Source organism: Terrapene carolina, unplaced genomic scaffold, assembly GCF_002925995.2.
Source record: "Terrapene carolina triunguis isolate 2854851 unplaced genomic scaffold, T_m_triunguis-2.0 Scaffold211, whole genome shotgun sequence".
Lineage (NCBI taxonomy): Eukaryota > Metazoa > Chordata > Testudines > Emydidae > Terrapene > Terrapene triunguis.
This window is the reverse complement of record NW_020664562.1, coordinates 39,319,852-39,337,239: the sequence shown is the minus strand read 5'-3', so window position 1 is coordinate 39,337,239 and position 17,388 is coordinate 39,319,852. Positions and strand designations below refer to the sequence as shown.

At 37.5% G+C, this 17,388-nt stretch overlaps 1 protein-coding gene across 6 annotated transcripts in view; it reads left to right on the top strand.

Moving 5' to 3' along the window:
• LOC112115925 (cysteine protease ATG4C) overlaps positions 1–15,924 on the top strand; it is a 33,103-nt gene extending 17,179 nt beyond the window's left edge. For 2 of the 6 annotated variants that reach the window (XM_024213145.2, XM_024213144.2), the window contains exons 7-11: positions 1,163–1,299; positions 5,003–5,081; positions 5,737–5,813; positions 10,315–10,434; positions 14,962–15,924. In XM_024213145.2, the coding sequence (XP_024068913.1) occupies positions 1,163–1,299; positions 5,003–5,081; positions 5,737–5,813; positions 10,315–10,434; positions 14,962–15,132 (584 nt within the window). In that variant the 3' untranslated portion in view covers positions 15,133–15,924. The other 4 variants (XM_026655886.2, XM_026655883.1, XM_026655885.1 and 1 more) reach the window with 4 other exon arrangements.
• The last annotated feature ends 1,464 nt before the right edge of the window (positions 15,925–17,388 follow it).

Below are 17,388 nucleotides of genomic sequence, written 5' to 3'. Positions count from 1 at the left end.
CGCGGTAAGATTTTTTGGCTCCCGAGGACAGCGTTATATCGGGGTAGAGGTGTACTGTACCTGATCTTGGGAGATAATACAGGAATATCATTCCTTTCTATGATCAAGCTAGTTTTAAAGGGACACACTCAATTTAATTGTATATTGTAAACAAATTTCTTTACCATGTTACAATTAACACCTATGGGCAGGGGTCGGCAACCTTCGGCACGCGGCCCATCAGGGTAATCCGCTGGTGGACCGCGAGACATTTTACTTACGTTGACTGTCCACAGTCACGGCCCCCCGCAGCTCCCAGTGGCCGCGGTTCGCCCTTCCCGGACAATGGGAGCTGCAGGAAGCGGCGGCCAGCACGTCCCTGTGGCCCTTGCCGCTTCCCGCAGCTCCCAATGTCCAGGAACGGCGAACCGCAGCCACTGGTAGCTGTGGGGGGCCGTGCCTGCGGACGGTCAACATAAACAAAATGTTTCGTGGCCCGGCAGCAGATTACCCTGATGGGCCGCGTGCCGAAGGTTGCCGACTCCTGCCTTGGAGTATTAAAAGTGAGAGAATTTTAAAAATCTAATGTAGTCTTAATTTAAATATTGGAAGTAGTTTTTTGTCTTTATGCACTTCTCTGAGCGGAGGAACTAAAACAATGGTATTTTATTTTTGTTTAACTCAGGATCTAATACTATATTGTTTGAACATTAATGTTTTAAAAAAGCTTTTCTTTTTTTTAAATGTGTAAATGTTTCTATTGGTCACAAGCTTTGGGGGCTTTTTTGTTTTTTTTTAAATACGAAAGTTAGTTCTAGGACCAAATTTTAAACTATCCATTAATTTTAAAACAAATAGAAGAAATGTTTCTCTGCTCTTCTCAATTCCTACATCCTACATGCCACGTATCCAAACTGTTGAACTCAACAGTGTAACGTATCTTTCTACAAAATGCCACTCGAGGTGAGGAAAACGTGATTAGTTTCTATTAATACAGGTTTTTTCCGGAAGATAATTTAATGTGGAGAGTGTAATTTTTTCAGAAATGTACAGTTTTGATTTATCGTGCTTAAATGTAATTTTGTAGGCACATAACATTTTGTAAAAGGTATTCAGGATATTTTTACTTCAAAAAAATTACATGTGTACCTTGATGCTCAAGTATATTCATTCTTATTTTCAGTTTACAGTTCGGATGTTGTTGATAGACAGTGCTCTTCTATGGGCTCTGAAAAAGCAGATATGAAAGCTGTAATTATATTAGTTCCTGTAAGACTTGGTGGAGAGAGAACCAACATGGACTACTTGGAGTTTGTAAAGGTATGAAATAAGAGTTCATTGTCTGTTTCAAACAGTAGTACTAGATATGAAAAGATTTTTCATGGTGGTAATCTTCTAGCCATTAAATGCGTGGTGATGATTTTACAGTTGTAAGTTGTAAAGTTTGACTTTACAGATTTTAAATGTCAATATTACAAGATCTCACATAATTGCAGAACACATGATGTCCTATGGCAGGGGTTGTCAACCTTTCAAAGAAGAAAAGCCATTTTTTATTTTTGTCTTTGACCAAAATATTTCAAGAGCTGCATCACACGCAAAGTGTTGGGGTGCAGAAGAGGATGAGGGCTCTGGGAGGGAGTTTGCAGGAGGGGGCTCTGGGCTGGGGCAGGGAGTTGGGGTGCAGGAAGGGGTACAGGGTCTGGGAGGGAGTTTGGGTGCAAGATGGGGTTCTGACCTGGAGCAGGGGGTTAGGGTGCAGGAGGGGATGCGGGGTGCAGGCTCTGGCTGGGAGGCGCTTACTACAGGTGACCCCCGGCCAGCGGCGCAGCAGGGCTCAGACAGGCTGCTTGTCTGCCCTGGCCCCACGCTGTTCCCGGATGCGTCTGGCTGCTGGCAAGTCTCTGCGCCCCTTGGGGGAAGGGGGGCAGCGTGTCTTTGTGTGCTGCCCGCTCCCACAAGCACCGCCCCTGCAGCTGTGAGGATGGTGCTGGGGGCGTGAGCAGCGCGCGGAGTTGCCTCTCCTCCTCCCTCTCCCCTCCTAGGGGTGCACAGGGACGTGCCATCAGTCAGCCGCTTCCGGGATCAGCGTGGGGCCACGGCATGCAGGCAGCCTGCCTGAGCCCTGCTGCGCCGGACAAAAAAACCTTGCGTTACAGAGCGCTATTGCAGGGTCAGATTAAAGAGCCGCAGGTTGCCGACCCCTGACCTATGGTAAAACAGTGAAAAATATTCCATTCCTAAAGTAGTTTCCTGAAAAGACACTAATGCAGTGACTCGAATTAAAAATAGTAATTTAGTATATTTATGGTATTTATATTTGTGGCGTCTTAAATGAACTTTCATATTAGCCAACACTTAAAAAATATAAACCAAGCTGCTTATTTTCTTGTTTGGTTTTTTTATCCTTAAATAGCGAATATTGAAGACTACCAGCTGAACTTTCACAGCTTATTCCTTCTACCTTTTTTTTCAGATTGAAGGGTTATAATCATTTGACCCAACTGGCAGTTTTTGTGGCCATTATTTCATTAGCTGGAGGTTCGGATGACTCTGTATGTGGAAGAAGAGAGTGACGATTAAGAATGAAAAACCCACCAGTGTATCAAATTGCAGGACAGAGCCAGGAAACAGTTTAGTGTAGGGTTTTTTTTGTCTAACTTCTCATCAACAAAAACTCAGCTTTTTTAACTGAACACTTAAAAATGGTCTCTAAGAAACTGGACCATAATTCTCATTCCCCTTGAGCACATGTTGGTAGTTCTGCTGGTTGAAGGGAAGAACTTGCTTAACTCTGTTCCTTTGTCTTTACTATTCTATTGTTAATCACACAGAATCATCCTTTTGAGTCCCATCTAAATTTGTATGATTGGACAGTTTAAGGAGCTGCTCAGTAGCATTAAGAAAATCTGAGATGGGCACTTTTGTTACCGTACCTATTTTTCCTTTCTCTTGACTATCTATTCCATTTTATTACAAAGTTTCAGAGAGAACTATGAAAAACTTTTATAGCCAAGGAGGACAGAACTGTGAAGACTTTTATTTAAAGTATGAAGTAGCTGTTCTGTCTTGATTCCTTTCCTTGTGTGTCTAGACAGTTGGTTTGCTCTTTGCTAGTTAGATCTGGCACAGTAAAACATATCCATGGTTGTAGACCTGATCCAAAAACCCTATTCCCATTACAATACTTCTGCAAAAGAGCTTTGAAATCTCTGAATGTGGAATCCTAATGCTTTTATTTGTAGGCTAACACAAGCACCACTTTTGTCTCTATTTTCATAAGGGTTTCTGATCTTGTGTGGTCACTCTTCTTTAATGTGGGCTTCTGTGTTGGTGTTGACCATTGTTTTACTGGAAAACGTGCTGTCATTTGCAGATATCTCACTGGGGCTAGGATAAAAGGGGCTTCAATTGCATGCATGCAATCATCCTGTCTTTGTAATTCATTGAAAGTGACTTAGTATCTTTGGTGTAGATTTAGGTAAATGAAAACACAAACTTCAGAACTGAATTAAGTAAATAAGTGTTTACAAATGATTTGGCAATTTGTTGATGATAGTTGTTGATTGATTTATAATACCTTTATACAAGAAAAGTACCTGATTACCATAGGGAAATCAGACCTTTGCTTTACCTAAGTAGCTCCTGTTTCAATGTTGCTGCACTGGAATAGGTTGAGTGGACACGGACTTTAACTGTTTTCTCCTCTTTATCTTATATGCATAAGCATGTGTTGTAATGTTTATTACCCCTTTTTAATATTTGAAATAAGTGGTATTTCCTCCTTACCTATTTAAACCACTCAGAAGTTGGTTTCCATGTTGTTAATATCTTGGGTTAGTAATGTGATAGATCTGCAAAAGTAGAAATTTTGTTGTTTGTTAATATTGTCTTTTACGGCCAAACTTCTTGTTGAGAAAGAGAATCTTCACAATGTAATTGATGATTTGTAATGGTCTTACCTTTAGTGGCTATAGCCCTAGAAATTGGGGCATAAGTGCCACTGCCATTTTAGCTCAAATGGTAGTTTTTTGGGGGTGGAGGAGAGACTAATTCCTCATATTGGCCCATGTTGACATCAGAGTCCTTACCAGACTCTCTTCTATTCCCTGGTGTCTGCTATTCTGGGGGGAAATGTTTCTCCCTCTATTGCGCTATAGGTTCCTGCATGAGGAATGACACATGTACTTCTGCCCAACCTGCTGCTGTTTACCCTTTTCAGGTAAACATGGGGTGTTTCTCTTCGAAATAGCCACAGATTAGATCAGAGAGGGTTTGGAAATCAAGAGGCAGCACTAGTGCACCTTACTTACCTCCTCTTGTCTGTTAGGGTAACTGCTCTTGGAAGCAGCTGCAGACTTCCTGTGGTGTGGGGCTTTTACCTATGAACAGGATGGAGGGGCTCAGTGAAGGGCCACTGAACATAAAACTATCAAATATGTAAAACTTCATGCCAGGCAACCTACAGTGACTCCAACTTTTGTTATGTTACATTTATTCTTTTCTAAACTGTCCTGCCCATCTTTAAACTGTGAACACCTCAGAACAACTGAGGTCATCCCTTCTTGAATGTCTGCCAGCACGTGGTCAGTTATGCCAACCACAAGCATTCAAAAAATGACCCAGAAAATCATGATATTTACTGAAAAATCATGACTGTTGTTTTTTTTTTTTAAAATATGAGCCTTATTTGTCTTTTGATCTTTGAGTGCTAAAGGTTTACATTTCCTAGATTTTTCTCCACAGCCACAAGAGCTAGATACCTATTTTAAAATTGAGTATTGTAGTATAATTGCATGACTCCAGGAACTGGGGCTTTCAGAAGAACACCAAATCATGAGACTTGCAATAGAGCTGCAAAAGTTGGCAACCCTGGGCACTTCCATAGGTCATTCACACTGACCTCACTCTAAATGTGATGGTCAGGGAAAAATTAAATGAATAAAGTTACACCAAGTTACTTTAATTCATCACCTTCTTCTGTTAGCCTTTAAATCTGAATTATTTAATATTTTGTTGGCAGGGAATTTTGAGTCTTGAATACTGTGTCGGTGTTATTGGTGGGAAACCTAAGCAGTCATATTACTTTGCAGGATTTCAAGGTTAGTGTTTTAATAAGAGATGTCTCTTTAGTGTTTTCCTTTTAAAAGCTAGAAAGTTAATATAGGATCAGTGGGAAGCAGAATGATTAAAATAGCAAAATGAGTACCTTATTAATTCATCAGATCTGCCAAAGTCCAGTCATTTGTCATTTGCCCTGCATAGTAATTGGATTCTGTAAAATGTACATTTAATTTCCTTTGTTGCATAAACAAGGCATAATTTATCCGTTTCACCAAACTTTAGAAGCCTTTGCTGCTACTGTCTGGCAGTTCTTATTTACATATTTACTTTTTACCAGTTTAAGTAGTGCTAGTTGATGCTCAAATGACAAGCAATATGTTCTTCCTGTCAGGATGAAGTAGCACAATGCATTTTTCATATGCAAACTCTAGAATATAATTGTGTGTTTGTAAAAGTAATTTTATCACCAAAAATTAAATGACAGTCTCATCACTTTATAAAAATTCTGCTTATACAAGCATATTTGATTATGCAAAAGTTAATCTGTCCTGCAAAAACCGATGCTTCAGTCAATGAATATCAGCAGTTACTTGCTGGGTTTTTTTTTCAGCTGTTCTGCATAGAAATTGGATTGTAAGCAGTGTAATAATAAGGTGTTTTTTGAATTACTTGTCTTCTGTTTTGTCCTTGTAGATGACAGTTTGATTTACATGGATCCTCATTACTGCCAATCTTTTGTAGATGTCAGCATAAAGGATTTCCCTCTTGAGGTAGTGTGGATAAAGAGCTGGTACTGTTTTTTTTTTCCATATGAATCAAACACTAATTATTTAGAGCTGTTCTAGCTATCTGTATTTTTACAGTTTTAGTTACATGTTATTTGTCAAAATTTTGCCCTTCTTTATAGACTTATAATCAACAAAAATGACCAAAGGTTAAATACTTGATAGTGGATTTTAATTTATTATGTACTTATTAGTTCATTTATCTTTGTCTGTATCTTGTTATATACCAGAAACCCTCCACAAATAAATGATCATGCCACTAAGTAATTTTACATTATAGACAGCTAGGCAGTACCAGAGACCTGAAACATTACACATGGGTTCTCTTAAAATAATAATAATGAATTGGTGTCAGAAATGTATGTTACAGTGTAGTAGGGTTCACCTTTGTTTTGAACTATAGACTACACAAATTTACCCTCTGCTTCTTTGACCAGGAATTTTCGGTGTGTTGTCTAGGAAGACTTGGTGATTACCATTTCAGTACAGTTGTCTACTCGTAATTACTTTATAGGTCATTCATTTAGCTTCTTAGATAGGATTTTCCATTGTTGTATTGCTTTTACTGATGTCTTCTATGCTGTTCATCTCAACAGATTGTTTTATTATTATTTTTAATCAAGTTAGCTCCATGGATCAGTAGCTTTCAAGGACTTGTCAAGTCTGAAAGTGTAGTTACCGTTTCTTTTTTTAGCTATGGCATGCTGTCTCCTTCTGGTTATAGTTAATGCATCTTGTCAGGCTCTGTCTAGGTCTTGAAAAATCAGACTTTTACATGAGTATTTTCTCCCCTTCTCCTCCAACTCACATAAAAAAAAAAAGGAGTAAATTCAGGGAAAGGTACTAAAGAACTGCATTTACAAGCAGTCCGTAGACAAGCCAATATGTCCCCAATACTCATGTTAAAAGAGGTATTCAGTACAGCAGTTTAAAACGTCCTTCTGGATCCTGTGATGTCCAGCCCTTTCATGAACCTCCGGCTTCCTCTGAATGACACTCTATCAGCTATGGAACCCATCTGGGGCCTGCGCTTGTTAACTTCATTGCTCACCAAGGGTTCACAGCACCTTGCAGGATCAGGCCACTAGAGCATACAGCTGGTCTCCAGAGTCTAGTTTTTAGCACTGGGGTTTTTCCAATTAAACATTACAAAACCTAAAACACAATTTCACAAAATCACACCATATTTGGGGAGGGAGAGACATTTACTTGCCCCCATATTAGTTGGTACCAGCAGGGTTCTGTGGCTGTGATGTCACCGGCATAATGAATACTATGGTGACACTTAAAGTTTTGCTGCAGATACTTGCACAGGGTTGGAGGTGGGGGAAGAAATACCCTTTTAAGCGTACGTGTTGTGAGTGCATCCTTTAACCTGCCAATTGGGGAATTCAGCACATTCTTAAACTGATGACATTTAGTTAAATTTAAAACATAAGTCAAATGGTTTGTAATGAAGTATACAACTTTATTGTGGCCCCAAAGCTGTTGCTGCTGTATAACAATTGGTTTAAAAACAGAGAGAAGAGCAGGAATTATTTCAATTTCCTTGTCAATACTATTGTGAGTAAAGTGCAGTTAACATACCAGCCTCAAAGAGGTAACATGCTGAAGTCAATCATAATATCTTAATCAAAATATTATCAAATAGTGTGTTTAGCAGAACTGTTTAGACACTTTTAAGCTTATATAAACACTAGTAAATATAATTTTAAAACCTAGCACAGGGTTAAAGCAATAATGAAAACTAATTTTAATGTTTAATTTTAACAAGATGCTTTAATTAAGGTGTCATGTAGTCTGAGATTATAAAGTTCCCCCTAGAAAACTAGTAGTTCTGAATTTTAAAAGAGATTTAGGTCCTTTTTATAGTCTCAAGCAAAAAAAATGTGCTATACCTAAAACTTTCTTCTAAAACTTATAATACCCTTCTGAGGTCCTCAGATGGAAGTTGGTAAATGAGCTAACTTTATTTGTATTAGGATAGTGCCTGTAGACCCTAACTAGTATCAGTGTCCCATCCTGCTAAGCACTGTGCAAGTGCATAATAAAATACAGTCCCTACCCTGAAGCTCCTACAGTCTAACTAGATAAGAGATGGGAGGGGAAACAGAAGCAAAGAGAGGTGAAGTGACTTATCCAAGGTCATAGAGCACCTCAGTGAGCCAGGAATAGAACCTACATCTGTGGGCTCCTAGTCCAGTGATTTATGCACCAGAGTATGCTGCTGGGTGTCATTAATATGAACTTCCAAATAATAATATACTTTAAATGTATTTTGAAGATGCAGAAGCTGCCAGCTTGGCTTGATCACGTCATATTGCTTTTCTGGATACAGGATCATGTATCGGAAGGTCATGCTCAGTGCATTGAATAGTAATGTATGAGTTGTCCAGAAGTGTCAGAATGTAAACAGACATTGCTCTCTAAGGGTACGTCTACACTTACTTCCTGGTTCGGCGGCAGGCAATCGATATTCTGGGATCGATCCCGGAAGTGCTCGCCATCGACGCCGGTACTCCAGCTCGGCGAGAGGAGTACGCGGTATCGACGGGGGAGCCTGCCTGCCGCGTCTGGACCCGCGGTAAGTTCGGACTAAGGTACTTCGAATTCAGCTACGTTATTAACGTAGCTGAATTTGCGTACCTTAGTCCGAAGTTGGGGGTTAGTGTGGACCAGGCCTTAGGGTGGATAATAGCTTGTTAGCTTTCTCTGTAGGAAATATTTTCAAAATTGACAAATTGTCCAGAATAAGTTGGAAATCAATCCACTCTGTATTGGCTTCTAGAATCCATTTGTTGGATGAATGAAAAAAAATATGCCTATCCACATCTCTCTGTGGTAGTGACTTTCACAGCATTAATAAGACTTCTCCTGAACATACTACAAAACTTGTCTTAAGATGTTCCAATACCACCTTTAATGTTACTGTTAGAATGCTTTTCTTAAAGCAGACTCCCAATATCTTACTTTGATTAACTGTGAACTGAATATAATATTTGGGCAGTATTAGGGAAAACACAATAAATAGGTGTAACAGTCTTGCAGAAATATAACTTGCTAGTCTTTATTGATTTTGTAACAAAATTTAATGTAAAATGTAAACTGTTCTATTTGTAATTGGACCAGTCAGTAGTAAAGAGCAGTACATGCCAATAGTGTACAACTACCACAATGAGAAACACCTTAAAATTTTATGTAGCAATCTGTACTCTTGCCAATCTGCTTTTTACCCAGCTCAAAATTGAAAAGTAGGGAGGTGTTAGGAAGAGGGATTCTACACCAATAGAGTGTTGGATATTAACTTGCTTTGTTGCTATTTCTGTAGAGTCAGGTTAGAACTTAACAATTGTTATTTTGACACATGGATAAGCTAACTGAGTTTGTGCCTGATGCACAGCTACATATGTATTTCATATTACTTCCTTTCGTATCGGTCACTTGGGAAGAACTCCGAGAATAAAATACTAGTCCAGTCTCAGTAGAACATGAAATGTGGAGCGTTAAGATTTATTAGATTTAAATACTAAGCTATTATAAGAGGATTATTAGTGATTTAATGGAGGGTCTGGGGTATGGATATCTCTGGGTAGTAGTAGGATACAGAGCCTTACCCCTTTAGATCACTGACTGCAGCCTAGATCAGTAGTGACCAAATGGTTTAACCATCAGGTGGCTATACTGTGACATGTGAAATGAGTTAATGACTTTTGTCCAGCTCCAATAAACACAAAACCAACAACTGTTACCCATGTTCACGCTCTGTAGTAATTAAATGGGCATGGAGACTGAAGTGAACTACCCTATATGTATTCTTTCTAGATCTGGGTGAAGTAGTGGGGGGGAAGTTTGCACAGCTATTGCTCGTAGTTTCCATTTCAAAGGCTGTCAATGTGTCATCGATCAGAAGAACAAATTTTGCATTTAAAATAAAAATCCTTATGTGTGTAAAATATGAAGTGGTTTTTTGTGCTTGTGGTATATTGTAGTGCTCACCCTTTTTTTTTACCCATTTCTCTTGCTAATGAAAATATATTCCATCATTTTTCTTTTAGGGAGGTGTGGGGGAAATGGGAGGTGGTGGTAAAGCAATAATTGTAAGAGTTCAAATACTGCTACAAATGCACTTTGCAGAGGAGCATTCACCTTCTCTACCTTGGGAATATTCATAAAATGCTTTCTAGAGCCTCCAACTTTTGACAGATTTCACATCCTTTTTTGGACTGGCATTAATGTGGCCTAGTGTGGAAGTTTGGTAAATAGAATATAAACAGTACTATGTGGTCTTATGAATGTCCAGGGATGCAATAACTTGAATGTTTTGGGGAACAGAAATAACTTTAAAAACTTGTACGGGTTTTGGAGCATATGTGGCATGGTGAATTATATGTTAAAACCATTAATAGAAAGACAAGTGCATTGATATCTGTGCCTTCCTCATGTCTTTAAAATATCTTTTAAAATGTTTTTATCTCCATAATTTCAGTCATTTCACTGTCCTTCCCCCAAAAAGATGTCATTCAAAAACATGGATCCTAGCTGTACAATAGGATTTTATTGTAGAAACATGCAAGACTTTGAAAGAATTTCTGAAGAAATAACTAAGGTAAGTGTTGAAATTATGAAATTAATATCTGTCTGATACTCACTATAGTATGTACTATATATATTAAGGATAGAAAATACAGTCTTAAATATACTAAATAGAACCCATCCTATTCTAGAAATAGGGGTTATTGATGAAGCACAAACATACAAGAATTCTAGAATATTTTTACATCCCATAATATGAACATGTAAAGTCAAAAAGGAGAATAACTACCGTAATTGTGTGTTAAGAGATGAGATGATGAATATAAGAGACAGACTGAAACATAACAGATACTACACTGGTTTCTAGACTCAGTATAAGATTATTCCACTAGGTGGCACTATTGAAATGAAAATATTTTTGCAGACAGCACCTTTTACAGTCATTGGATTGTCTTCTACCTGAAGAGGAATTTTTAAAATGCAATCCATCCCTTGGAGATGAAATTTTTAAGAAATGGAAATATTTGAGCAAAGCAAAACTGTGCATTATTGTTAGTATAAGTGCTTTTTTGATTACATTTAAAGATAAAGCAGTGTTTTTATGACTTGAAAGCATTGTTTTAAATCAGCAAAGCAGGTATCATCCAGTAAACCTGCCTAATCATGTCCATTCCACTTTAAGAACATAGGAATAGGTTTATTTAGGTAGGTCTGAATTTAATTGACAGATGTTTTCTTCTAGACTATTGCAGTGTATGAATGCCAATAATGTGATATAGTGCTAATGTGTGTTGTGTTAGCTATGGTACCAAACAACCAAATGTTTTATTATCAAAAATTGCCTATAAAAGGATTCAGCAATAACAAAAGATGCATCACAATATTATTACATGTGCCATAATGGTTTTCACGTCTGTGCAAGGAATTAAGGCTTGTACAACATTAGAAAATATAACTTTCTATGTAAGTGATAAATATTTTTATTAGATAAGGTATGAACCAATAAGTAATATCCAGATTTTAAACTTAGTAACCGCATATTGTGGTCAGTAGATTTTTGGTTAATGCTGAAGTTTTTTCTTTTGTATGATTCAGACATGGAGGACTAGAAAGTAGATTTAGAGGACAGGCACTCCAAGCAATAAAGACATGGAATGAAAGTTTATAAAGCAAAGTTTCATTACATTTAGTTTATCTGCCCTGCTGTGTTTGAGAGGAGATTTAAGAACATGACAGAATAATGAATGAGAAATTGAGATATGTAAGAACCTTCTCTTATTATTTTTTTTTTCCATTGTCTTCCTCTTAAATCTCAGGCCAGGTGAATTTCTCTCCCCATCCATTTGTTGGATGCTCTGAAACAGCATCTAGTTTAATGTCAAAGGAGCTGATTTTAGTCTTAAAACTATTTTACTAGCATTTTGGATTGGGGCTCTTTAATATTAATATGATGACATCAATGTAAGTATACCCCAAAATAGATTATGTATTTTCCAAAAAAAGAGTAAAGTTTTCATATGAATATTGTGTGAAGAACAACCCTATTGTCATTCTCCAGTCTGCCCCATCAGTCTGTTCATTTTTCCTGCTCTGCCTCTGACTACTACTTTTCTGTTCATTTATTATCACTTTAAGAGTAACTTAATGCCTTGAATGGTAGCACAGTGTACTTCCGAGTGGGGACACCCAGGTTAGGTTAATGAAGGATTTCCGATTCTTGCTTCTGTGGCAAGTGACGTAATAGGGTTCTGTAGACCCAGACTCTGAGACTTGCTACTACTGGTTTTAAAACGCAGTGTAGATATACTCTTGAAATCACAAAAAATAAAGTTGTTAATCTTTGAAAGTTAATTACTGACCGTGTACTTCAAATTTTTACAAAAATTTTGAAATGTAGCTAAATTCCTGTTTTGGTCAGAGAGAGAGAGCAGTGGTTCTCAGGCTGCAGAGCTGTTTTTGTCATGCTTTTGCAGCATCTCATAGTTCACTCAAGCAATGATACTTCTGGTTCAGGATAAAGCTTTCCCTGTGTGCGCGAGTGTGTGTGTTTTGTAAGCCAACTAAATTGAAAAACAAACAGCTCTTTGAACACTATTCAGTTACTTTGTTCATGTTTTTTTAGAATGGGTGTTTCTTTGGTAAAAATGCAACAGTGATCAAATTTGTATGTGAAACCAAAAAAGGGAGGTTGTAAAAAAAAATATACATGTTTGAGAACCACAGGGATTTATTCATTTGGAAGTGTGTGTCCTCTCTGTTATCTGTATCCATTGAGCAGATACAATAGAAATAAATGCTTTAGAAACATTGCAGTCGGTTAATGGGACTCAGCATGTCAAATTAATGAGATCTCTTCTGATAATTGTCTCCTGTTCACGTGAACGTCTGGGTGGAAGTATCTTCTATAACAAATGTTATGTACATACACACTTTTGCATTAACTTTTTTGAAAGCTAGAATACTGATTAAGAAAACCCACATCCAGAATTTGCCCATTGACTTGGAAGGTAGCGGTAGTCCCTGAGTGATATGCAATTTGGAAATAATTGCTCATTTTAATCAAGTTCCATACTGCAATTGTTTCATGATCAGCTTTCTGCTGCCTTTTCTAGTTGACTTTCTCTTTCTCTCTAATCTTTTATAATTTCCCTTAGTATTTAGTACTCGAAGAGGTGTCAGAATAGGGGCTCTAAAGAATGAAATCTTCTGTCATCTCCCATGCTGCCTCATTCATGTATCTCAGTCCTGACATAGAGGGACCACCTTTAAGGGTGAGACAGTGGTTCAGTCTCGATACTTCTTTGGCTTCTCTGAAACTGTGGTGATGGCTTTTGTGTTGCAGACACATGTCATTTAGGAGTTGGACTATGTGTACTAACCCATTTCACAAGCCACCAAACAGCTGCCATGTGACTGTCAGTTGCTACTGACCTAGGTCTGGCTTCATCTAATGACCTAGTGATGAAAGGCTCTATATAAAATTACCCAGTCCCCTGAGATCTACAGTCTTTCTTCTTGTCTAAACTTTTTTCTTTCTTCCCCAGTACTCATTCTTTTCTTTTTCCCTTTTCATTGCCTTCTGCTCATCTCAGTTGTCTGCATGTCTCTCACTTTCTCCTTGCCCTACTCCCCAGGTTTCACAGTACAATAATAGAATGAATTTAAATAGTCTAGAATAAAGTGGAAAATTGCAGAGCACAGTAAAAATTGCAGAATCTGATTTTACTTGGAGCATAATTTTCCAGTGCCTTTTTTTTGTTTTAAATAGCTCATACTGCTTAAATATCTATTTAAGTTTTTTAGTGCTTCAGATTGTTTCTCATTAAAACAAATTATTTTTGGAGTTCATAGTTTGATCACTTCAATGCAGGTTATATCTGTAGACTAATGTAGCTTTGCATATACTATAGCTGTGTATTGAGATTTACTGTCAAAGGTGATCAGCAATTTTTTTAAACTTCAGTGGGTGTTGAATCCCTTAAATAAACAATGGAAAGGACATTTAAGCCCTTTTGTATATGGGCCAGTAACACTTACTATTAAAACTTTTTATTTGTACCTGTGACTGATCACCGTTAGCATGAATAGCTTCCTTGATAGAGGCTCAGCTTCCTAGTCTCTGAGGAGACAGGTGGTATGTCTACACTGTATTGTAAATCCAGGTCTGTGGGACATGGGCTTGTGGACTCGGTATTTCCAAGCCCATGATTGAGTGTCCACACGGCATCATAAACCTGGGTTTACAATTGCTGGACCCTGGTCTCTCAGCCATGCTAGTGCATCCATACTGCATTGCGCAGACCTTCTGACTCCAGTCTGCAGCTTGAGCTGCATCTACTCTGCAGAATGACAGAGCTTGGACCTGAGTCTGAGGAATTTGGACTCTGACGCACCCTACTGGCAGGGCCTTAGGACCTGGGAGTTTGCTGACCTGAGTCAGACTGATTTGTGTGGGAACTGACGAGGGGCTTGAGCTCAAACCTGAATCAGAACCCAAGCTTAGTGTGCAGTGTGGACATACCCAGGGAGGTTTCTGGCATGTAATTAAAAGCTGTCTGTTAGCATTTTTAGTCCACTGTCAGATTTATCTGCTCTTGAGCTGGCTTATTTCCCTTAAATGTATATGTTTAAACTTAATAAAAATATTGATGGCTATAGGTTCTCTGTTTCTGCCATAAAAATGCTTCCAGAAATTCCAGAAGGTGCTAACCTGCCCACAAATCCTGCTTGCAATTCAAGAGATGACAGAGGATATGAAGACTGTTCTGCAACTCATTACACATGAGTGGAAGCTAATGGAGTTCTGCATATGTGTAGTGGTTCAGTTCGCCTGTGTGGAACAAGTTGCAAGATTGGGGCCTGAAACTCCAAGTGTGGCTATTGTTTCATGAGGTGGCTGAGTTAGAAACATATTTATTTACCAGAAGAAGTGGGCTATTGAGAGTCTGTGCAGTGTTTTTATTCTAATGTGACAAATGAAAATAAAAACAAATATGCATGTTGCAAATTATGTGCGACTGTAATTAGATCAATACACCCCGGGACTGTACCCCTTCATTTTCAATTAACAGTTTATCCGGTATGTTATCTTGCATTATAGATGCTGAAATCTTCATCTAAGGAGAAATATCCCTTGTTTACTTTTGTAAAGGGTCATTCTAGAGACTATGACTTTGCCTCCAGTCCACTCCATGAAGAAAATGACCTTTTCTCCGAGGAGGAAAAGAAAAGATTAAAAAGATTTAGTACAGAAGAGTTTGTCTTGCTTTAAGGATATTTTACAGTAGGGTATTGGCAGCTGTCCAGGAGAACACTTGCCCTTTAAAAAAAATCACACAACACAAGGCAAGCAATATTGAAATTGATCTATTTTCATAAAGATTATAATGTCGTATATGTTTGGTCTTTAAAATGTCACTTATAAATGTAATTAATTATTTTTGTTTGTTCATTGATAGTTGGATGAATATGATGACACTTTTTGCTAGTGAAGACAGACAGCATTGTTTAGAGCCAGACACAATATAGCGTGGATAGGTACCATACATGCCCTCCTTGTTAGCTCTGCCAATGAGCCTAAGTCTTGACCTGCAGTCCCCACTGCTGTTCCAGTCCTGAACAGTCTGCCAATTATATGGTGGTTTTGTGGTGTGGACATGTCATCTAGTTTTGAGATTACTGGATTGTTTCCAGTTGTAAGCAAAACTTGAATCTCGGGCTCCTGAAGAAAAAGCCTTGTTCATTTAATCTATTTTGCTGCCTAAGCCCCTATAATGGTTAATAATGTAACCATGAGATACCTTTCTAGCATTGCACTACTCAAGATGTAACTTTGATATATCAATAGTAATTGTTAGCTACAATCCAGATGCAATTATATAAGCAGAATTGTGAGTTAAGGTACTATTTAGCAATATGATTTTATAATGGCTACTCATTAAACTTGCTGTTGAACCTTAATATCAGGAATGAATATAAAGTATTGGCTTTTCCCTACCATTTTTAAAGGTTATGTTATTAATATTAACTGCAACCAATCAAAGCAGATAGACAGTTATTAAATGGGAGCAATGTTTGTTTCCTGTCTCGACAATATAATTGAGACTTCTGTTCCTATCCAGGCAGCTTCTAAATCAGAGCATAAAACAGCAAATTGGGGGTAGACAGTAAATATTCTGGGATATGATCTTCTGATATGTGTCATTACTATACATTGCTTTTGGTGATTTTAGATGTAGAGAACATCTAGCAAATATCTACATGAACAGTTTCATGCTTTAACAAAACAAATTCAGAATTTAAAATACACATTTAACACTGCCTACAAATTTAAAAATAACTTTATTAAAGGTGTGAGATTAAATGCATGTACTGATGAACTATAATGGTAAATTTCTCTTGTTCGAATTGTTTGAATTCTGGATCTAAAAAAATATTGAGGCAAATACTCTGTAATAAGGCAAATTTTACTGTATTGTAAACCAGCTATTAACTTATTCTAAAGTGCCATTTAGGCACAGAATGCATAAATGTTGTCTACCCAAATAATAAATATTCTGTGTATCACTAAAGTAATTTTTTCCTTTTATAAGAACGGAGATTAGAGTTACTAGTAGGGAGATTTTAGGCAGATCTGGGACAAGCGCATGTTCGTACCAGAGTTGAATTGTTCATTTTCACATTTGTTCATTGAGTTATCTCTCAAAAAAAGGGGGATTATTTTTCAGTTTCATTTTTTTTCATTTAAAAAGAATTTCTTCAGTTGATTGGATATGGTAATCTCCTTATTAAATAATATTTTTAATCAGTGTAACATTACTTTTAGGTCCTGCATCTACATAAGGAATCAGTCGGGGCTGATCTTATTTGTATTTTTTCCTTAATAATCTGGAAGTAGTAGTAAAATTAACGTGTTAATGAAATGCAGATGCTAATTTGGGAAGAGTTGTGAATACTAGTGAGGACTAGAAAATATTGTAGATTTGAGTTTGGCTTGCATTTTTCTAATGATATTTTTGCTATGGAAAAATAATGCAAAAAATAAATATTAGGGAGTATGTCCAGAAAACAAAACTACTGAACAAGACCTATGTGAGATAATGGACAACAAATTAGACATGAGCTTGCACTGTGCTTTAACACTTCAAAAAAAAACAAAAGAAAGAAAGAAAGAAAAAAGCCAATGCAATTCTGGGCTATGTATCTAGACACTCATCTCATAAAACAGGGAGGTAATAATTGTTCTTTCTGATCTCATTGACACTTTCCTTTCTGCTGCCTCTTTGCCAGGAAGGTATTAACAAATTAAAGTTCACTGAAGAACAATAAAAATGATCAGGGGCCGGTAGGCACGGATTTAAGGCAAATTAGCAAATATGTATGGCTTTGTTAATCTATTACTAAGGGGAGGGCATGACACTTTACAAATATTTAATGTATAAACACTGGTGAGGAGACGAGGAATTACTTGGGTGGTACAAGGGCATATAACTTTCTGAAATAGGATGAAACCGAAGGGAAAATTTCA